General features: G+C 52.7%; 8 protein-coding genes across 8 annotated transcripts; 2 read left to right on the top strand and 6 right to left on the bottom strand.

The window, feature by feature from the left end:
• Nucleotides 1-2,010: 2,010 nt before the first annotated feature.
• Nucleotides 2,011-2,575, bottom strand: PG998_012197 (uncharacterized protein; the record flags this gene model as incomplete). Its single annotated transcript, XM_066879013.1, has 3 exons — nt 2,011-2,190; nt 2,272-2,371; nt 2,493-2,575. The coding sequence occupies 3 exons, from the start codon at nt 2,573-2,575 to the stop codon at nt 2,011-2,013; spliced, it is 363 nt and encodes a 120-aa protein (XP_066725397.1).
• A 1,435-nt stretch (nt 2,576-4,010) lies between these two features.
• Nucleotides 4,011-5,889, top strand: PG998_012198 (cytochrome P450; the record flags this gene model as incomplete). Its single annotated transcript, XM_066879014.1, has 3 exons — nt 4,011-4,508; nt 4,568-5,119; nt 5,188-5,889. The coding sequence occupies 3 exons, from the start codon at nt 4,011-4,013 to the stop codon at nt 5,887-5,889; spliced, it is 1,752 nt and encodes a 583-aa protein (XP_066725398.1).
• Nucleotides 5,890-6,745: 856 nt separating this feature from the next.
• PG998_012199 (uncharacterized protein) lies at nt 6,746-7,244 on the bottom strand (the record flags this gene model as incomplete). The annotated part of the gene is made up of 3 exons (XM_066879015.1): nt 6,746-7,085; nt 7,141-7,170; nt 7,234-7,244. 3 exons carry the CDS (start codon nt 7,242-7,244, stop codon nt 6,746-6,748), a joined length of 381 nt encoding a protein of 126 aa, XP_066725399.1.
• A 665-nt stretch (nt 7,245-7,909) lies between these two features.
• Nucleotides 7,910-8,914, top strand: PG998_012200 (uncharacterized protein; the record flags this gene model as incomplete). Its single annotated transcript, XM_066879016.1, has 3 exons — nt 7,910-8,216; nt 8,302-8,750; nt 8,843-8,914. 3 exons carry the CDS (start codon nt 7,910-7,912, stop codon nt 8,912-8,914), a joined length of 828 nt encoding a protein of 275 aa, XP_066725400.1.
• A 2,622-nt stretch (nt 8,915-11,536) lies between these two features.
• On the bottom strand, nt 11,537-12,019 carry PG998_012201 (uncharacterized protein; the record flags this gene model as incomplete). The annotated part of the gene is made up of 1 exon (XM_066879017.1): nt 11,537-12,019. The coding sequence occupies one exon, from the start codon at nt 12,017-12,019 to the stop codon at nt 11,537-11,539; it is 483 nt and encodes a 160-aa protein (XP_066725401.1).
• A 510-nt stretch (nt 12,020-12,529) lies between these two features.
• PG998_012202 (aldehyde reductase) lies at nt 12,530-13,595 on the bottom strand (the record flags this gene model as incomplete). Its single annotated transcript, XM_066879018.1, has 2 exons — nt 12,530-12,931; nt 12,996-13,595. 2 exons carry the CDS (start codon nt 13,593-13,595, stop codon nt 12,530-12,532), a joined length of 1,002 nt encoding a protein of 333 aa, XP_066725402.1.
• A 956-nt stretch (nt 13,596-14,551) lies between these two features.
• PG998_012203 (uncharacterized protein) lies at nt 14,552-15,816 on the bottom strand (the record flags this gene model as incomplete). Its single annotated transcript, XM_066879019.1, has 3 exons — nt 14,552-15,219; nt 15,291-15,641; nt 15,702-15,816. The coding sequence occupies 3 exons, from the start codon at nt 15,814-15,816 to the stop codon at nt 14,552-14,554; spliced, it is 1,134 nt and encodes a 377-aa protein (XP_066725403.1).
• A 339-nt stretch (nt 15,817-16,155) lies between these two features.
• PG998_012204 (uncharacterized protein) lies at nt 16,156-16,801 on the bottom strand (the record flags this gene model as incomplete). The annotated part of the gene is made up of 2 exons (XM_066879020.1): nt 16,156-16,396; nt 16,539-16,801. The coding sequence occupies 2 exons, from the start codon at nt 16,799-16,801 to the stop codon at nt 16,156-16,158; spliced, it is 504 nt and encodes a 167-aa protein (XP_066725404.1).
• Nucleotides 16,802-18,611: the final 1,810 nt, after the last annotated feature.

An 18,611-nucleotide genomic window follows, 5' to 3' on the forward strand; every position in this document is an offset into this window, starting at 1 on the left:
CATGGACCATCCCTAACCTATTCTTGCCGACTGTCATGACACCATGTATTTATCAAGTACTTCCATTTCATATGTAACCCTTATCGAATTTCTATAACGCAACTTTCTCAGAAGCTGCGCTGAGATAAGCAGACCGTTCCCGTTGCTTTCGTTTGCCATCCTCCTTGCTGTTCTTCCCATTGCTTTTGGGACCTGGGTTTTATCAATTCAGAACAGCCATCGAACGACGACGTCTTCAGACCTAAACTAGACACAGTGCGAAGGCCATGTCCGAAGGCTCAGTTATAGTAGAAATCGTGATCCGAGTCATCGATGCAATCCCTACAGAGCGTCGAGTCGTCCAGATCATCATACTGATCAGATTAGTCACCCAAATCATCATAGTGATCATATCCGTCGTCCGAAATCCGGTCCCTCGCAATAGAACTCCAAGGTCCAAGCTTTTTCTTGTCCGATCGAGGAACGTAATCAGGAGATCTCGCATCGCTCAGTCGGTGCAGGGTCTCTTCCTTTGCTTTCATAAGCCAATCGCTGCTTATTCTCATCAGGTAGATGGAATGCAGAATTGGCAGATGAACCACGTCATTGACGCAATATTGGACTGTTTCCTGGTCTATTGGTCTGGCAGCAAAGACGTCGGTGTGCATAAGATTCTTGATGTTCTGCTTAGAAGCGATCCATTGAGTCCCTGATTGGTCATCAAGCGTAAGGTCGGTCTTTATTGCTTCTTCGAGTCCCTACAGATACTTCTTGAGTTTCCTTCGAGATGCATTCTCCAATAGTTGAATGTCGACGACGCCAGAAAGACCGACTTGGAACAAAGCCTAGAGCGCATCGGCATCATTGCGTACATCCTAAAAGCATTTGGAAATGGCAGGATCCCCAAGGATAGACTTGAGAGACTTGCCGTCCGTAGATGATGTAGTGAAAGCCGCTTTACTAAGGGACAGCACGTCGATGATCTTCACTACTCCCTCGGGGTGGATTAGAATGGTTAGGAGGTGAATCGTTCTATGTCGTCTAAGGTAGTGACCCTCTAGATCCACATACAGTTTGCTGGAGGCTGGGATGGAGGATATGAATATCTCAAGATCCGTTACTGAAGAGATGACAGCTGTGGCAAATGAAGAGCTGGTCATGGTGGAGGGCGTTGTTAGGGGAAATAGAGGTGACAGTTGTGCTTGTGTACAAGGTGTGGAAGAAAACGAGGAACTGCTGGGAGTACAAGACGTGAGATAGAAGAAGGGAGACGTTATGCAGACCACTCCATGGTGGCGTCATTGCATTTATAGGCTTTTAACTACCAAGACAAACGCATGATGCATTATTCAAGAGCTTGATCGGCTTGTTGCAACGAAACAATTGACAAAACTGCCAGTGACTCAATACAAGCAAATCTGGAGGCTTCCTCTGATATGGTAGGTCTCCTTTGTGAATGGTCCCAGGTCATATACAGTATAGGGACAGATAACATAGTTCCCTTTCCCCTTGACCCTCTGATCTCATACTGAATTTAGTACCAACGTCTCAAGCAGTGGTAAATATCTATGGAGACACTGAAGTCACTAACCAACATCTCTTCCAGCATTCTTTTTGCTCTTCGGTTCAATGTCAAGATGTTTCTTTTCGAACATCTGAATTTCTCACATCTTCCCCGGTTGACACGCTGAATCCCATCCGAACCTCTCGGGTGCAGCTCGTCATCAAAGCAATTCCATGAACTTTTCTCCAAGTTTGGATTCGTATAATTACTGACACTACTCCTGATGTAGGTTACAGTATCTAGAAAGGGAACTACCAGCACCTAGTCTCTGAACCACTACCATATTGCGTTTCTAACGTCTGCAAATGTACTCAGTCATCACTTCATTACCCAATTAGCCGTCTTAATTACGATCCCTCGAGTTTCCTCCACTGGTGACAATCTAAGGAGGCTCCCCAGAAAAGTCGTATGCCCCAACGTCCCTCCTTTCAGGCTCAAATTTTGATCCAATGGATGCAACTCTAAAGCTAGTGCTTCTCGCAATCAATCCACAGGTCGCCAAGTTGGGGCTGGTCGGGCCAGTTCTTGCAGAGCTTGATGCTCCTGCAGGTCTGTTTGTTGTATCCCGATCCGGGATAGAACGAGGCGCACTTCTCGTCGGTGAAGACGGTGTTCATCTCGGCTGCTTGTTGCGAGTGGCGGTAGCACTGAAGGCGGGGATTTTAGCATGTCAGAAAAGACAAGGAACACCACAATGAAAACGAAGTATAGAGTGACGGAAGACTTACCCAAGCATCGGGATATTCGTAGGTCGACCACCCGTACGCCTGTGTGCAAAGATCGTCAACCCTCCAACGACCAGCGTCGTTGGCGCAGGCGCAAGCAACACTGTCCATGACGAAGTTTCTGTCTCCGAAAACGGTGAGCCCTATTCGTTAGCACTGGGGCCTCCTCTAGAAGGACGCAAGGGGGGCAGAGTAGCAGACAAAGAAAAGCCAGGTTGACTTACGCCGGCTGGTCAGCGGCAACCTCGGCGGCAGGTGCAGCCATGGCGGTGGCGGACAAAGCCAAGAGAACAGCGAAGAACTTCATTATGGTAGACTGGAATTGGTTGCTCTGTGTGTAGGTCATAAGGTTGCTGCGGGAAAACGAGCTGGTGGGCGAGGAACAAGGCCTGTTAATCACCATGCCGATGAGGAACTTTATAGTCATCTTTATCAATCCTTTATCTTGTATGGGGGTCCATTTCCAAGCAAAATTGACACCTATCATCCTATGTCACGCGATAAGATGGTGCCAAAAGGTGTGATGCATTGCATTGCAACCTTCCCCAAGCTGCCTGAATTGTAACATCGTGTCCCCGAACATCGATATCGGCCGAGATATTGATCACGGAGATGGATAAACATCTGTCAAGTTTCCCCCGTAGTCTTGGACCAGGCCGTCTAGGCGTCCATCGGACAAGGGGCTTCCCGTCCATCAGACAGGGGCTTCCCGCCGTTGGCGCGGGGCTTCCCCGCATCCACCTGGAAGTAGGGGGTTGGGGCCTGGAATGCAACCCCTGACCATCCCAGGTGGGCAGTTATTCCCGCTGATGATGGTGGCATCACTTGGGAAATCAAGTATTGTTGGCATAGTTTTATCATAATTGCTGGAAAATGCATTTGTCCATTCATGCAGCTTTATTAGTAATGGGGCTGGGACGACCATTTCCCACCGGTTCTTCTTGAATTACCTTAATCTGTTGCGATAGCAAAAACCGGCAGAGGGCCCTGCTGCTGCATAGGGGGTGACAAGGGCAAACCCCTGTCAACCGAATGCAGAGTAGCGCCGTGGCTTGGCGACGGTGCCACGCTTTCACCACTATATATAGAGTGTAGCACGCTCTCTTTCTTTTGCTGCTCAGCTATGCCAGCGCCTTATACTACTTCATCTGTTGACCTACTTCTGCTGCTATGCTGTGATGCCACACCTGCTGTCCCCGAAATTGCGCTTTCTCTGACAGGTTGCATACCCAGCTCGTGATTGTTCTGCAAGTGGAGAACCAGAAAGCAAGGTTCACAGAGACAAGGGACTTATCAATGCTAGGCTCCACGCTCCAAAGTGGTTGCATTTGCTTGTATCATAAAAGGCCCCGAGGTGCCCGAGATCGCGAGTGAAATGTGCCGAATAGCCCTGCAAGGGTTTGCATGCCTAGCGTCGCCATGTCACCCATATATATGAGACAATGACACTGGTTCGGGGTCAACCATTTGTCCGCCATCCAGCTCTCGGGGCTGTGATCGGGCACCGAGAAACATAATAACGGTAAAGGAAGTTATCTGGAAACTCCGTAATGTTCGCCGTGGTCAGCGAGTGGTCTAACTATTTAGTATACATTCTTCTTGCGCCGCATGTTTACAATTCATAATATCGAAATCTTCCTGATTCAATTGACGTATCCGGGTGCACACTTCCATATTATCATTTACTTTGAATACGCCTATAATTAAACCCAAAACCAATCCCAGTAACTTGGGTGCACACGATGGCCATCATCCTAATGGGTCAGCCGTCGGCCCTTGGCCTGCTGCCAGACTACGTGTGGTTTCTGTTGGCACTCTCTACTTTAGCTCTTGGCGTGTTGTATCATCTGGCTCTGCCAAAACCCATCCCTGACATCCCTTACGACAAGAAAGCAGCGAAGAGCGTACTCGGTCACATGAAGGACATGATCGATTTTCGCACAGCAAACGGAAACCGGATCACCCCTTGGTATGAACAGTACCAGCGCAAAGTCGGAGCGCCCCTGACGCAATTCTTCCCAGGTCCCTTCACTAGACCCATATTGGTATTGACAGACTTCTGGGAGGTCCAAGACATCCTCTTACGACGGTCCAGGGAGTTTGGTCGAGGACCTAGAGTCACCAAGATTTTCAGGTTTACCACGCCCGAATTCCACGTGGCTCTGCAACAGGAAGACCTAAGATACAAAGCGAACAAGGGACTTGTGAGAGACTCTATGTCGCCGACGTTATTAGAACAAGTGAGTAATCTGTTTGTCCTTGATGGTTATTCAGCTCACGTGGTGTAACCAATCTCCAGGTGTCCGGGCCCCGTATCTACAACTGTGCCTCGGACTTAGTCGCTCTCTGGAAATTCAAGCTTTCAGCTGCCGGCCAACAACCCTTCTACGCCCACGATGACATCTTTGGTGCCATATCAGATATGATACTAGCTTCGCTCTTCGCATTCAATTCAGATATGGGCACTACGCGACAGCAATTGAGGTATCTCGAGTCATTGGACAAAGACCTACCGACAGACCAGAAGGACCACGGCCTTCATTTCCCCAAGTTGCCTCCGCTGCCGTATTACACATCTTTTGAACTCCTCTCGGATCACCAGAGCGACCAGACCAAGACACCATTCCCCCTTCTTCATCACTATCTGGCCATGCTCTTCCGGCCTGAATTGCGCGCAGTGTACGGGATTATCAAGCAGTTCGAAGTGACGGAAATCGACAAGGCCTTGATGCGTCTAAAGGACAACAATACAAAAACGTGCACCCTAGACTATATGATAATGCGGGAACAAGAAGCGGCGACCAGCGAGAACAGGGAGCCAGTATACCATAAGCCAGGAATATGCGACGGCGTACGTTATTAAAACACCACTCACTCACTTCTACGATAGGAAATGCTAATTATGGTTATTGCATGTAGCTCAGCGGGTATTACTTGGCAGGTCACGAGACGAGTGCAACAAGCCTCAGCTGGGCTCTCAAGTTTCTCTCGTCGCACGCCGACTGCCAGGCTCGGCTGCGGGACGCACTGCATCGAAGCCATGCGACAGCCCTGCGTGAGGGCCGGAACCCAACAATGGAAGAGATCACGGGGACCAAAGTGGCCTACCTCGACGCGGTCATAGAGGAGACGCTGCGACACCACGCGCCACTGCAGCCCACCTTCCGCGCCGCCAACGCCGACGCCGTGGTGCTCGGCTGTCAGGTGCCCAAGGGCACGACCATCCTGATGCCCATGACAGGGCCCAGCCTCCTGGCGCCGGGCTTCCCCGTCCCGCGGGGCCTGCGCTCGGCATCGTTCCCCAAGGACGGCGGACGGCACGCGTGGGCCGCGGAGGATGTCAACTTGTTCAAGCCCGAGCGGTGGCTACGGCGGGACGACGCGGGCGAGGAGGTGTACGACGCGTCGGCGGGCCCGATGATGACCTTTGGGTTTGGCCCCCGGCAGTGCTTTGGCAAGAGGCTAGGGTACCTGCAGATGCAGACGGTTCTTACGCTGCTCATTTGGAACCTGGACTTTATGTCGCTGGATGGGGTTCTGGGCTCGTATGAGACGGTCGAGCTGGCGACTATCCGGCCTAAGTACTCATACGTGAAGCTGAGGGAAGTCCGAGGAAACTGAGGCTATGGCGGGGGAAATGTCGCCTGGGTGTATCCATTGTACGGTGAGGACTCAAGGAACCAACAGGCCTTTGCAGTCTAGAATGACTTGACTTGCTTGACACAGATTCCTAGGTAATTATGGCGATCTTTATTGTTTGTAGTAGAGACCACGAAATGAGCTCTATCACCCCTATCACCTCATAGATCCTTCTCGAACGCCTTCAACCTAAGGGGCATTTCGACCTCGACAGGGCTAGGTCCTATACTGCCGAGATCATGGACGCACTAAGATACCTAGAATTATTTAATAGCGCGAGCATGGCTGCCTGGCTAAAGCCCAAGAAGGTCCGGTTGGATTCTGGGGGGCATATCAGTTTATGTGGCTTCAGTCTCTATAGGCCCCGCTTCGGGGCAAGAACCACGAAAATAGCTCGGTGTCCGAGTATCCCGCCGGATCCTGAAAGTGCGTCCGAGACTGCAATCTCAATTCCTCGATCCCCCACAGAAGGCAAGAGGATCTGGGAACTCGTGTGGGACGAGACGCCTCATGATTTTACATTTCCACGACGCAGCCACTGACGCGAAGCAGTAATTCAGCAAGATTAAGAAACCTCCTCTGCTTATCCTGGGTCCTATGCCCCCTCCCCGCGCCAAAATGTAGATGCACTCTGGGCGAGGCAGTAGATCGCCAGACTCTCGCTATCGCGGGGGCGCTCCTGGCCGCCGGGGTGGGCTGCAACTTCGACCCCGGCGACTGACCGCCCCTGCGTCCCCATGGGCGACTGGCTTCAACCCCTACGACCCGCCGGAGTGGGCCGAGTCCGTCCCGCCGCTCGTGCGGGCGGTTCGGCAGCGACCAGGCGGTCCTAGCCACCCTAGTCTCGAGCTGGCGAGGCCACCGCTCGCGCACGGCGCAGACCCCAACGCCGAGTATCCCGATCTGCCGCAACGCACGACGAAGCAGGAGGAGGATACGATGCCTCTGGAGTGCCGGAGGGGGAGGTCTGCTTCACTTGCGGACGGCGCGTGCAGCTGGCCATGGAGCCAGGTTGTCGCGACGTGGTGGAGGTGTTTCTGGGCAGCGGCGCCGAGATCGATCGGCGGTAGTCAGTCTGGGGGGTGCCGCAGTATGACCGCGTGTACGTGTTTCGACCGGTGTACCAGTGAGTGACGGTTGGGCTGCGCACGTTGGATATACGTCGACTTGGAGCATGGCTGAAGTCATATATTATAACTGGCAATTACACGTGCGCTCCATGTGTCTACTGACATTGCATGCACGCCGGACCCCATAATGTGACTGTGAGTCATGGCAAAAGAAATAGGAGCCTATTTTAATTCATCGTATATACAGCTGACTTACGACGACTGCATGGCGTAAGCTACCTCCTGCATGTTACAGCCTTAGATTCAAATATCACTCGGGACAGATCAGGCCATCGCTTACTACATCCGGACACCGAACGCCTTACGCCTTCAAATAGGCTGATGTTCTGACATGATTAATTTCGTTGCGCTGACAGCTCGACATCGAGCTGAAGAAACGGTCGAAAAGGAAAGCTCTTACATAAGAGATAGCCACTGTGAGGCTGACCGTCTCTCGGTTGCCTTCAACAAGAAAGAAATTGCCTAACAGTTTCCAGATGTCCCTGATAAACAAGTCGGTTAGATATGAACTAATATGATTTTACTCCTGTAAAATCCGCTTAATAACCATTACTCCGGTCATTAAGCACAATCAAACGAACACCGTAGCCTTTTCTTTATGTCCATAGTGTAACAGAATCTAGGCAGTAAGCTGTGTAAGCGGCTAACTTCTTGTTTCGAATTGCTGAGGTGATATGAATGGGGGTCACACATTATTCTTACCAATGGCCCCCATTCAGCCTCGCTGGATCATGATCACTCCCTTTCCACTTTCTTTTAAGCTCTCTTGCGTTCCTCCCTGATTGTGTTCCGTGGCTGCCCGAGACTTTCACATCGACTATTGTCAGAACGAGGACCAAAGGGAGATACTGAATAGCAACAACAACAACACCATGGCTAAGTCGCCCGCTGTATTGGTCTTTCTATTGGCCTTATTATCAATGCATCCATTGTTGACCTCGGCCGCTGACACGGGTTCGTGCTTTCTGCGCGACGGGACGCCTGCGAAGTTGAATCCAGCTTGGCTGCCCTGCAACCCGAACGCGAAGGCGAGCGCTTGTTGTAGCCCCGGCGATTTCTGCATGTCTAATGGCCTGTGTCTCGATGCGGTCGGCGATCAAAATTTCTCTGTCCAGGGGTGTTCTGTCCCCGAATGGCCACAAAACGGTTGCCCCGAAATTTGCAATAGCACTGCCCGAAGTAAGTATTACACGAAAAGGAACTTAAAAACTGGAAGTTGGCAGAGAAGAAAGATAAGAAGGGAAGATATCAGAAAGATAAGTAGTCTCAATTCTTCTACCGATATTAATATATTATGCGCCAATAGAAGCTTCCGGCAACGGTAACACTATAGTACACTTGTGCTCTGGATCCGACTCGGGAAATTCGGTCAAATACTGTTGCGGAGCCGACTGCAGCTGCAGCGACTCAAACCTACCCTCGATCCCCATAGCCACGGAAATATTTCACCCACCGCAAGCAGCAATATCCGCATCCGCGTCTGCGTCTGTCTCATCGGCGCCGCAGCCCGTGCAGTCCTCTGCCCGCGACAACGACGACAACACGAAGGGCCTTGCGATCGGACTGGGCGTCGGCATCCCGCTGGGCCTGGCCTTGGTCGGCGGCGTCATCTTCGTCGGCCTCCAGCTGCGCAAGTGGGCTGTCGCTACTGCCCAACAGCGGCCCATGGACAACAAGGAGGGGGAGAAGAGGGACGAGCATCATCGCTGGCCGGTGGGTCCAACCTCTCTAATAATGTACGAGAAGGGGAGGAGACGGGGCGCATGCAGCAACAATTCTACCGCTCCGAGCTGACCGGTTATTAGCGTCCTGAGGAGTTGGGCAGCGGTGGCCAGGCCGAGGAAAGCTGGAAATACATGTTCAGTCATACGCCGTGAGAGGGTGAACCCCTATACTTTTCGTATCACCAAATAGGAGGAGTGTGTGAAAATGGGAGGTGATTAGGATGTAATACTATCGTGGTTTTCTGGTCAATGAGGTTGATTCTGCATCCATTATGCTGGCGCCTGGAGGTTTTGTAGCCGGGTTTCACTCTCTAACCGAGAGACTTCCAAATGTATTTTGATATCAGTTCTAGCCACCTGTTGTCCTCAAAAGCCCTACCGATCTCGTGTCTGCGGTTATAGAACATGCCAGTTATGGTATTCCCCGAATGCCAGAAAAGCATCCTCGAATGGTTCAGTAACTTTGTCAGGCCATCCAGCGGTGAGCCATTCATGATTCTCTGCCACCCCGAAATGGAGCTTACAGTACTCCCAGTATTCTGGATACCAACCAGCTTGCTCCCAATCGATGATTCCTGCGATTCTCTGCGAGTCGGGCTCTCCTGAGATAATGATGTTACTCAGGGTTAAGTCCGCATGTGTGAAACAGATGCGACCTGTGTCTGGCAACAAGTCCCGATATAGTTCGTGCCGAAGGAGACGAGTAGGATCATCCGGTCCCGGTTTGGTACGGGTAGCAGCAGCAAGAAACCAATCATTGAACGACTCGATAGTGGCAAGCGGTCCCTCAAAATAGCCATCCCTGAAGAATCTATCCAGCATAGGGCCACGAGATACAGATCCTGTCAATATAGTGGTTAGCTTACATATAACTTGAAGGCCAAATACGAAGCCGGGCGGTGATACATACCAATGAAAGGGTCAAGCGGACCGTGGGTAACCTGCCGTAAAGTGACTATGGTCCGTTTGAGATCATCCTGGATTGACTTTTTGTCGACCTCAGTAAGCGTTGGCCAGGCCTCCCGCAGTGTCTTCCCAGCGATAAGGCTCATATATATAAAGTTCTTGCCTCCGAACTACCTCCACCCAAACAATTCGGGCACAGGCACCTCATAGGTTGGGAATGCGCCTCTGATCGCTCTCATTGTTTGAGCCTCTTCCAGTCGTACATACGTGGGGTCCCCAAATTTTACCACGAGGTTCAGATCCTCATACTTGACGACCGCTTGGGAGCCGGCACGGGGATTCTGTTCAAGAATTGTGCTCGGTGCTGGTAGCTGGGGTGGGCAAGACGCTTGTGGTTTGAAAAAGATGTATCCGGGAAATTGATTTCTGCAATCGAAGTATCAGCAAGAGAAGAGGGGTCGAAGAATGGCTGGTCTGCGCTTTGGAAACTTTGAGGAGCCATCACAGATGGGAGAGATGGAAGCGAGGCAACAATCGACGTTCGTCGTGAGAAATGAGAGCGGTACTTATTAGCCGCCGTCCTTACGATCCGGGCATGGATCATATGTTGGTAGGTGCTATCAGCTTCCGGGAGGTACGCTAGCTGACTGGAAGAACATTTGTGTGATCCATGAACGGCTCTAGATATTTGTAGCCGAATATCACAACCGGAATACCAAGGAGTAGATCCTCCCATACAATAACCGTGTGTTGTTCTTCCACCCCGTCAAATGATTGTGCCAAGATCCACAAAAGCAGCCATTTCCATTTCTTGTCATCCCCAAGACTTTCTACCGTATGCTTGGTACATTTGCCCAAAGTCGGGATTTAGAACGCGTATATGTTATCGTTCCGTTCTAGGTAGACTTCGAGGATCAGAAAGCGACTCTTGTTTTCCATAACGAGCCAGACCCGCGGCTTACGCTCCGCCGGAACAGACCTGCTGTCTGTCGCTCAAGCAGAATGGAAGGGCCTTGCAGCCTAGAGACCTTCACGGTGCTCTGGGTTAAGGAATTGTTGTGATTTCGGTGTATCTCGATGGTGGCTCCCATGCCGGATTGGGAGCGGTGGCACATATATCATCTCGTCATCCAGTTTCGGCATATCCCGTTGTCAGCCGGGGGCTGCAGGTTCCTGGCTAGGGAACAAAAACCATACATAATGGAGTCGCCTCGGTAGTCGCCATTGAGGACAGCGTTGACAGGTTTCTGGATCAAGCAACCCCCACCCCCGGAATCTTCCCCATGGAATACTTTATCGGCCAAAGTACTAAGCACCAGGTGCTTGAGGGCACGGGACCCACGCAGACAGTTGGGGGTTGGATTCGACCACGAGAAAACGTTCCCACTAAGCCAAGACAGACACAGAGATATTCCCACTGCAATGCAGGTAGAAGAGCCATGCTGGTGAGTCACAATTCGTTCTTGAGTTAGTTGTTTCCACTGGGCAGGATTGATGTGAGCCGTTAAATAATGGACATTTTGGTAATGTTTTGTATTGAAGGGGTTGGAAGACTTCAACAAATCTAGAACTTCCAGTCAAGCTTGAAGATAGGAGAGTTCTTGGTACCTCAACTACCAGGCAAGTGCGCTTTATGCACCAGAAATCCAATATTAACGTTCAGTGTGAAAAGAACGTTTTGACAAGGGGCCATGGTGTGAGTCACAAAGAGCATTCTGCATGTTAAGTTCCAAACTCAGAAATGTTAAGATTCCAAGTCGCTACTACGTGATCAAGTCCGGTATGTAGGTCAAAGGCTTACCTTCCATTGACTTCGTCATTTATCTTACCTGTCTAACTACGAGAAATACCATGCTGCTTTGCTTCCACCTAAACCTTCGGCTGCGCATCACACGCCCCCTCCAAGCAAACCCCACAAGCCTGCGCCTTCTTGCCGTCGGCCTCGTCGCCCGCCAACTGCAGCACCAGCCCGCGGCAGAAAGCCCCGTGGCAGCGAGCGCAGCCGCATCCGGTCCAAACACTGCAGGCCGAACGACAGCGGACGTGCTTGCAGCGCTCGCACGTCCAGCCGACCTGCGGCAGCTGCTGCTCTGCCTCGCCGTCCGACCGGTTGGAGAGGACGCAACGGCAACACTGGAACGGCTTGGTCAGACACGTCCGCGCGCACGCTGTGTCCAGCTTGGCGGGCCACTCGACCACCAGGGGCGTCCGGCAGGGCGACGGGGTCTTCTTGGAGGGGGCTTGTAGGGGGTTGGTGGAGAGCAAGGACCGGGCGCGGGCTTCGAGGCAGTAGTCCCACGTGGACGTCACGTGGCCGCAGGGGTACGGACCTGTAAGGTTATTCTGACACATTGTCCTGCTTACGGTTTACCTTCTTTGTGGTACAGTTACGGGGCCTTTTTGTTAGGCTGATTAGTAGCAAGAGGGTAGGCAAGTGCCCGGATAGGTTAGTACTTTGACACGTTGTGATTGCTCGGGAGAAGGGACCAAAAAGACCAGGTCTGTTTGGTATAGAGATCGAGCTAAAAGCGGTGGTAAGTAATACTGGGCGGGTTCGTCAAGGTTGCGATTTGGTTTGTCTGCCAAGGAAAATAGGGGCATCTGGGTCCCGGAGTACTTATTTATATAGAACTCCCGAACCGTCGGGGCTATACAAAGAGCCCTTTCAAATTACTACACAATACCTTTATACCAGGAGAACTCTAGAAAAAAGGAGTCTAACACAAGGACGAACTAAGAACAATGTTGTCATTTCCAGACAATGCAGCTTTTGTTCCATAATTCGAGAACCGAGACAAGCCCCTCAGACCATGAGATCTCAAACAGCCTCCTTCAAAGCCTTTTCCAGCTCAAAGATGCTCTTCATATTCGCCCGCAAACTCTCCTCCAGCCCCGTCCACCCTTCCGTCCTCCCCAGCCGCCCCAGCAGCTCCGCCCCCTCTCGCGGCCCGGCACGTCCGTCTGGTCCACGCCGAGGTACGCGACGGGCACGATGCCGCCCTCGATCTTCATGCTGTCGCCGTACCACTCGGACAGCAGCTTGTGGACCTGGAACCAGCTGAACCGATCGCCGAACCCGAAGACCCGCTCGCCGCGCACGTCGTCCTGCGTCAGCGTCGCCACGTACAGCCGCCCCGCGTCGGCCGCGTCGACGTGCCACTGCGGCTGCATCGCGTCCACCACCTGCCGGAACGTCCCGTCCCACACCCAGCGCACCATGCCCGCCGTCGACGGCACGCCCTGCGGGCCCGTCGGGGCTAGACACTGGCCCATGGTGGTGCCGAGCAGGACCGTGTTGCACGCGAAGGCGGGCCTCTCCCCGCTCCACCCACTGCCAGAACCCCTGCTCCAGCCGCGTCTTGAGCGCCATGTAGGGCGCCAGCATGTACTTGGGGTTGTCCTGGCTCGGGTCGGTGGTCTTGGTGCGGGCCTTGGCCGCGACCGCAAGCGCCTCCTCATTCCACGACGCCGCCGTCAGCGTCTGCCGGATCGACGCGTCGGGCGTGTACACGGCCCACGCGGAGCTGGTGAAGACGAAGGCGCGGATGTGGGAGCAGCGCTTCGCCGCGTCCAGGACGGCGGCGTGCATGGGCCACTCGTCGGCGAAGGAGGCGTCGACGTCGCGGACGGTCATGTCGACGGCGCCGAGCACGTGGGCGACGCCCGACACGCCGCGCATGGCGTCGTCCCAGAGGGCCGGGCCCGTCATCTCCTCGCGCGTCGAGACGCGCACCAGCTCGAACTTGCCGGGCCCGTAGGTCTCGTCGAAGAGTGACGTCATCCACTGGCACTTGGCCAGGTCGCGCACGGTGCCGCGGACGCGGTAGCCCGCGGCGAGGAGCTGGTCCGCGACGTGCGAGGCGATGAGGCCATTGGCAGCGGTAACCAGGATGAGGGAGTCGAGGGGGAGGGTGTTTGGATTAGCCATGGTGGATGGGCCGTGGGTATTCTCCGACCGTAGAATTGCGATTATTTGAAGTGTCGGAATATCACACTCGCAAGCTCGTATGATATCCCGTCAGTATTCTTCAGTTGCCTGAGTGTTGGGAAAGGGGCTGGAGGTCTGATCTCTAGCCGGTAAACGATGTCGAGCACACTCAGGGTAAAATTGTAGGAAGGGCTACCCAGCTAGGAATCTCGAGGGCAATGATTGTGCTTTCTAATATCTCGATCGTCAACTCCGTCCGATCCGGCCGAAAGAAGCATTACATCAGCCCCCCTCCTTCGAAGCTGAGGATGTTAGGCTGATAAGCTAGACCCGCTAGCTTCACGATAACTCGCGCAGCGCGGGCCGCACCCCCAAAGCCCCACCAAGAGATGCACGGTATTTCTTTTGGTGAACTTTACATCAGGAGGATTAAACCATCAGTTGCTCACTCTAATCCGACGCTGATAAATCAAGTCTTTGACGGCGGCCGCCAATCACGACCTAAGTTCAAGCCCGCGACGCGACGCTAAGGGGAAAACAACAACAAGTCCAACAAAGTGAAGGAACTTGCTAGGGGCAATTGAATGAAACCTCATGTAATCTCGGCACAATTGAAAACGTTCCTGTCTAAGTAGTCATTGTTTGTAGCGCAAAATAAAAAGCAAGCATACATATCCGTAATCGTCCTTCGCCGGCAGCTACCCGAAGGCGTGCAGCAGTGGTCCATACAGCCCATATCCAATCCCATATCTAACAAATCGCAAACGTAGAATCAAAAGAAGTTGATGTGTATGTCAAGAGATGATATGAAACCCAAGAAGAGCAAGCAATGGGGGAATTGTGTCATTTTCTATCTCAGGGCAGTGTCTGAAGAATCGCAGGAGTAATCCGAGGGATTACACCACACGCACACACATGGTGGGCGGCAAGGCCGCCCCGGTGTGTAGTAGAATCGCTTAGGCCATGAAGGCGATGCGGTTGCGTCTCATCTTGTTGCGGTTGCGGTTGTTCGCGTTGGCGTTGCCGCGTCCATTGCCAGCAGCGTTGTTGCCACGGCCATTGCCGTTACCAGCACCGGCAGCGTTACCTCCGCGAGCGGCTCCGTTGGTAGCACCACCGGCAGCAGCACCATTGCCAGCAGCACCACCGTTTCCAGCCTTGGCGTTTCCGTTTCCAGCCTTGGCGTTACCATTGCCAGCCTTAGCATTGCCATTGCCGTTACCAGCCTTAGCATTGCCGTTGCCAGCCTTAGCGTTACCGTTGCCGTTCTTCTTGCCGCCCTTGTTGCCACCAGCAGCACCTCCGGTAGCGCCAGTGGGGGTGGCACCAGCAGCACCAGCAGTGGCCGACGCCTTGCTATCAATGCCGAGGATCTCGTTGACGGCGAAGACACCCTGGTCGTCAGAGGTGGGTGCCTTCTGGTTAGCCTTGACGTAGGCGGGGAAGTCCTTGATGTTCTGGGCGATCTGGGCCGTGACACCAGCCAGGGTCTGGGCAGTCTTGATGTTCGCGGGAGTGTTCTTGTTAGGGGTAGTGTCGGTTTGCTGAACAGCGAAGCAGCCACCGAAGGGACCGTTTTTGGCCGCGTTGCGGCAACGAACGGTGCAAACGTCACCAGTCGAGGCTAATAGCGGCATGTTAGCGGGCTCCAAATCAAACCATTGCGAGGGGACCGGGTTGTTATAGTAAGCGTACCTCCGATGCACTTCATATCCGCCGGCAACTTGACCTTGATGTTGATGTCGCCGTTCGCGGCTTTGGTCTCGGTCATGGTGAGGTTGACCTGGCCTACAGCGCCGGCGGCGTTGCTCTGAAGATCCATATCGCATACATAGGGGCCTTGGCCGTCGGCGTTCATTGGGCGGATCGTGATGTCGACGTTGGACCCCTTGGTGACCTGGGTGACTTGCTTGGCCTTCAATTGGATCTCGGTGTTCTCGCCAACGTCCATGTTGCCGGCCAAAAGGGTTCGGCCACACTCGTTTACCACATTGTCCACGATCTCCTTCTGGTTGATGATGTTGGCATCGGGCTTGGTGAGGTCGACTAGTTTTTGGAAGTTAGATATCGGAACCTAGCCAGAGGGCATGCAAGGGCTATAATTACCTAGAAGACCAACACTAGCAGGGCCCTTGGCTCCCTGCGCCTTAACGATAACACCTTGGCCGTGGACGATAGCGGCCAGGGCCGAGGCGAGGAGGGTCTGACGAATGGAAGGCATCTTGACGGGAGAATAGAAAAGACTCGTAACTGCGACTTGCGCGGCTGGGGAATGAAAAAGGATTATGGATACAATAAACGGGACAGTATGTAAAGATTGACAACGAAGATGAAAAGTAATATCAGACCCGCTGGCGGAGAGAAACAAACGAAGAATGGATGAGCGAAAACTGAACAAAAGGCCCGAAGACGAACATAACGGCGGGAATTGAAGCCGTTATAAACAACTCGGAGGGCGAACGCTCGGGTTGCGATGGCATGCGAATGACGGGGGGACGTCGGACCAGGTATCGTGGGATAGGGTAGCAGTTCATCCAGGGGGATCCGTCTCCAAGCCTCTTCACGTTCGCTTGGCCTTGCCCTCTTCCCCCTGGCGGATTACTTGCGTCGATTGACGCCTGGCCAGGAACGGGGTTGCACCTGGTTTAGAGAGAGGAAGCTGTCCAATGAGATGGTCGTCGGTAGTGAAGATCATCTGGAACAGAATCCGTCGCATGGATGGGCCGATGGTGGGGACGGGGTCGACGTTTGTGGAGTCGTTTGCAGCGGTCGGCTCGAGTTGACTGGCGGCCAAGACGAGCCTGTCGCTCGTTTGGGAATGTTTTCCCTCCAACTTCAGACAAGAACCGCCGGGGGTGAGGACGGACACTAGCACAAGAGATCCACATAGAGCATAGTCTACTAGCGTAGCTTCGTGCCAGATGCTGGGGTCCCTTGGCCTACGCCTGGTTCGGTCTTGTCTGGCAGTGGTGCAACGGGATTTCGTCGTCTTCGTATTGGTGGTCGATGTTGGCAATGGGTGAGATGGAAGCAGGAAGCGGGACGTCGAGAATGTGCCAAGTTGTCGGAGACAAGGGGTCTGATGTTTCGGTCGATCCACTACGGTTGATCCCTGGACCTGTCGCTTGGGAGGTAAACGAGTCTAAGGTTAAAGGGAAGAAGAACGACCAGAGGGGATCGAAGCCGGGACAGGCTTGGGGACTCATTTCGGCGAGGCTTGCGTAATCGCCATGACTCGGGCGAGACCCTGGATGGGACCTGTAACGCAGAAAGAAGATTGCGATATTGTTTGTTGCATCATCGCGAATGAATGTTGTCGTGATTGTGGTGGTGGTGGTGGTGGTGGTAGTGGTTATTGTTGTTGCTGGAGCTGTTGTTTGATATGATTTCAGCGACCATAGCAGAGATCCGATCTCAATTCACCCACTAAAACCCCCAGAAACTACCACACTAACTGCCACACTACGACTGTCAACTCCCGCCAACTCCAGAAAACGTTCAATTCCCAATTTTTCTGTTTTCCCACCACGTTGATCAGCGAAAACTGGATGCAAAACTGGACTGCCCAAACTCCACCTCCACAGATTGCTGCACAGGTGCTTTGCTGCGCCTCTTGCAACCGTCGCATTGGAACACACAGTCTGGTCTCGAACGTTTTTGTTCCACAAAAGAAATTGGACAATGCATTGATGCGAATCTTTTTCTGTCTCTTTCTCTCGTTCTTTCGTGCCCACACTCGCAACTCACAACTCGCCGCCACTTGCGGCCGACTCCCGTCTGCGATCCAATTAGGTAAGAATTGTACAAGCGCAAACGTCTTGGGGTTTCTCGCTGTTTCATCTTGGCCGGCGCTAGTTGGCAATTGGGTGTTTTCAGAACTGGTAGGGGTCGTCGTGGTCGCGTTGCAGGCCCTTCTGACAGGCCCAGCTAGCTCCCTGTCTAGCATCGGCACTGCAATCCTTTTTTGAGCAACCTCCAGTCCCGAAGCTACCACTTGTAAATTGCCTCGACCCAATCGACCAGCCGGCGACTTCCCGTTGCCGCTGGAAATATCATGCTTAAATAGCACTCCCGTCTCCCGCATTGGTTCATGAGTCAATCGCCGACATGGGCTGGTGCTCTGCTCCTTCGGGATAAATCCTACCAGGAAAATAGCGGTTGACAGAGAGCGTCAGCAATCGGGCTTTTGCCGCCTAACAGCTCTTGTCTGACGGTACCAGCACGCAGCTGCGAACAGGATCTCAGCATTTACTCGCAGTATTGGCATAATACTCAGGCTGCATTTTGATCTCTAGCAGCATGACACACTTGCTTGATTGACCTGATATATACTTCTTCTATGACAACATTGGCGATATATGCTACTGACTCAGGACAGAGCCTCAATTCTCTCACTGCACCTCTCCAGCTCAGGGAATACCAATGTTCCAGCTAAGGCCGACCAAGACCAGTCTAATTGCCAAGGCCTGCCACCAGGACCAGGTTCAAAGTGAAGCATCATGATTTTCAGGGGTACACAAAGGACTGCACCCCAGTTCAATGCGGAAATGGGACACCAACTTTAGCACATAGGAGACAATTCGTATCTGGCATTGGCAAGGACCCAAATGATTGCCTAATGATTCAAAATTATTCATCAATTTTTGTTATCGGACTTTCATTCCCATTTTTCCCTTTTGTTATGCATCCATTCACTGTCGTGACGCTAGCATGTCACCAATTCGATTGGGACACCCATCACCGCTTATCATGTATGACATCTTCAAAACCATCGCAAAAAGCGAAGCAACCCTGGGCATGAAGCATGCCTGATTGGCCTCTGCGCGATATGTTTCCCGACTTTTGAATTCCTTTGCAGCCTTCACAGGACCAATCTAGGTCGTGGATTTCAAAGTCTTAATGAGGTATTGCAGGTCGTACAGTAGAACTGGAGCTGCATTCAGGGACAAAATGTGTCTCCCCATCAATCTGTGACTGGAGTCAACTATCGAATTTGGTGATCCTATATCGCTCAGC

The sequence above is a fragment of the Apiospora kogelbergensis genome (genome assembly GCF_038363985.1).
Source record: "Apiospora kogelbergensis strain CBS 113332 chromosome Unknown utg000008l_segment0_segment0, whole genome shotgun sequence".
Lineage (NCBI taxonomy): Eukaryota > Fungi > Ascomycota > Sordariomycetes > Amphisphaeriales > Apiosporaceae > Apiospora > Apiospora kogelbergensis.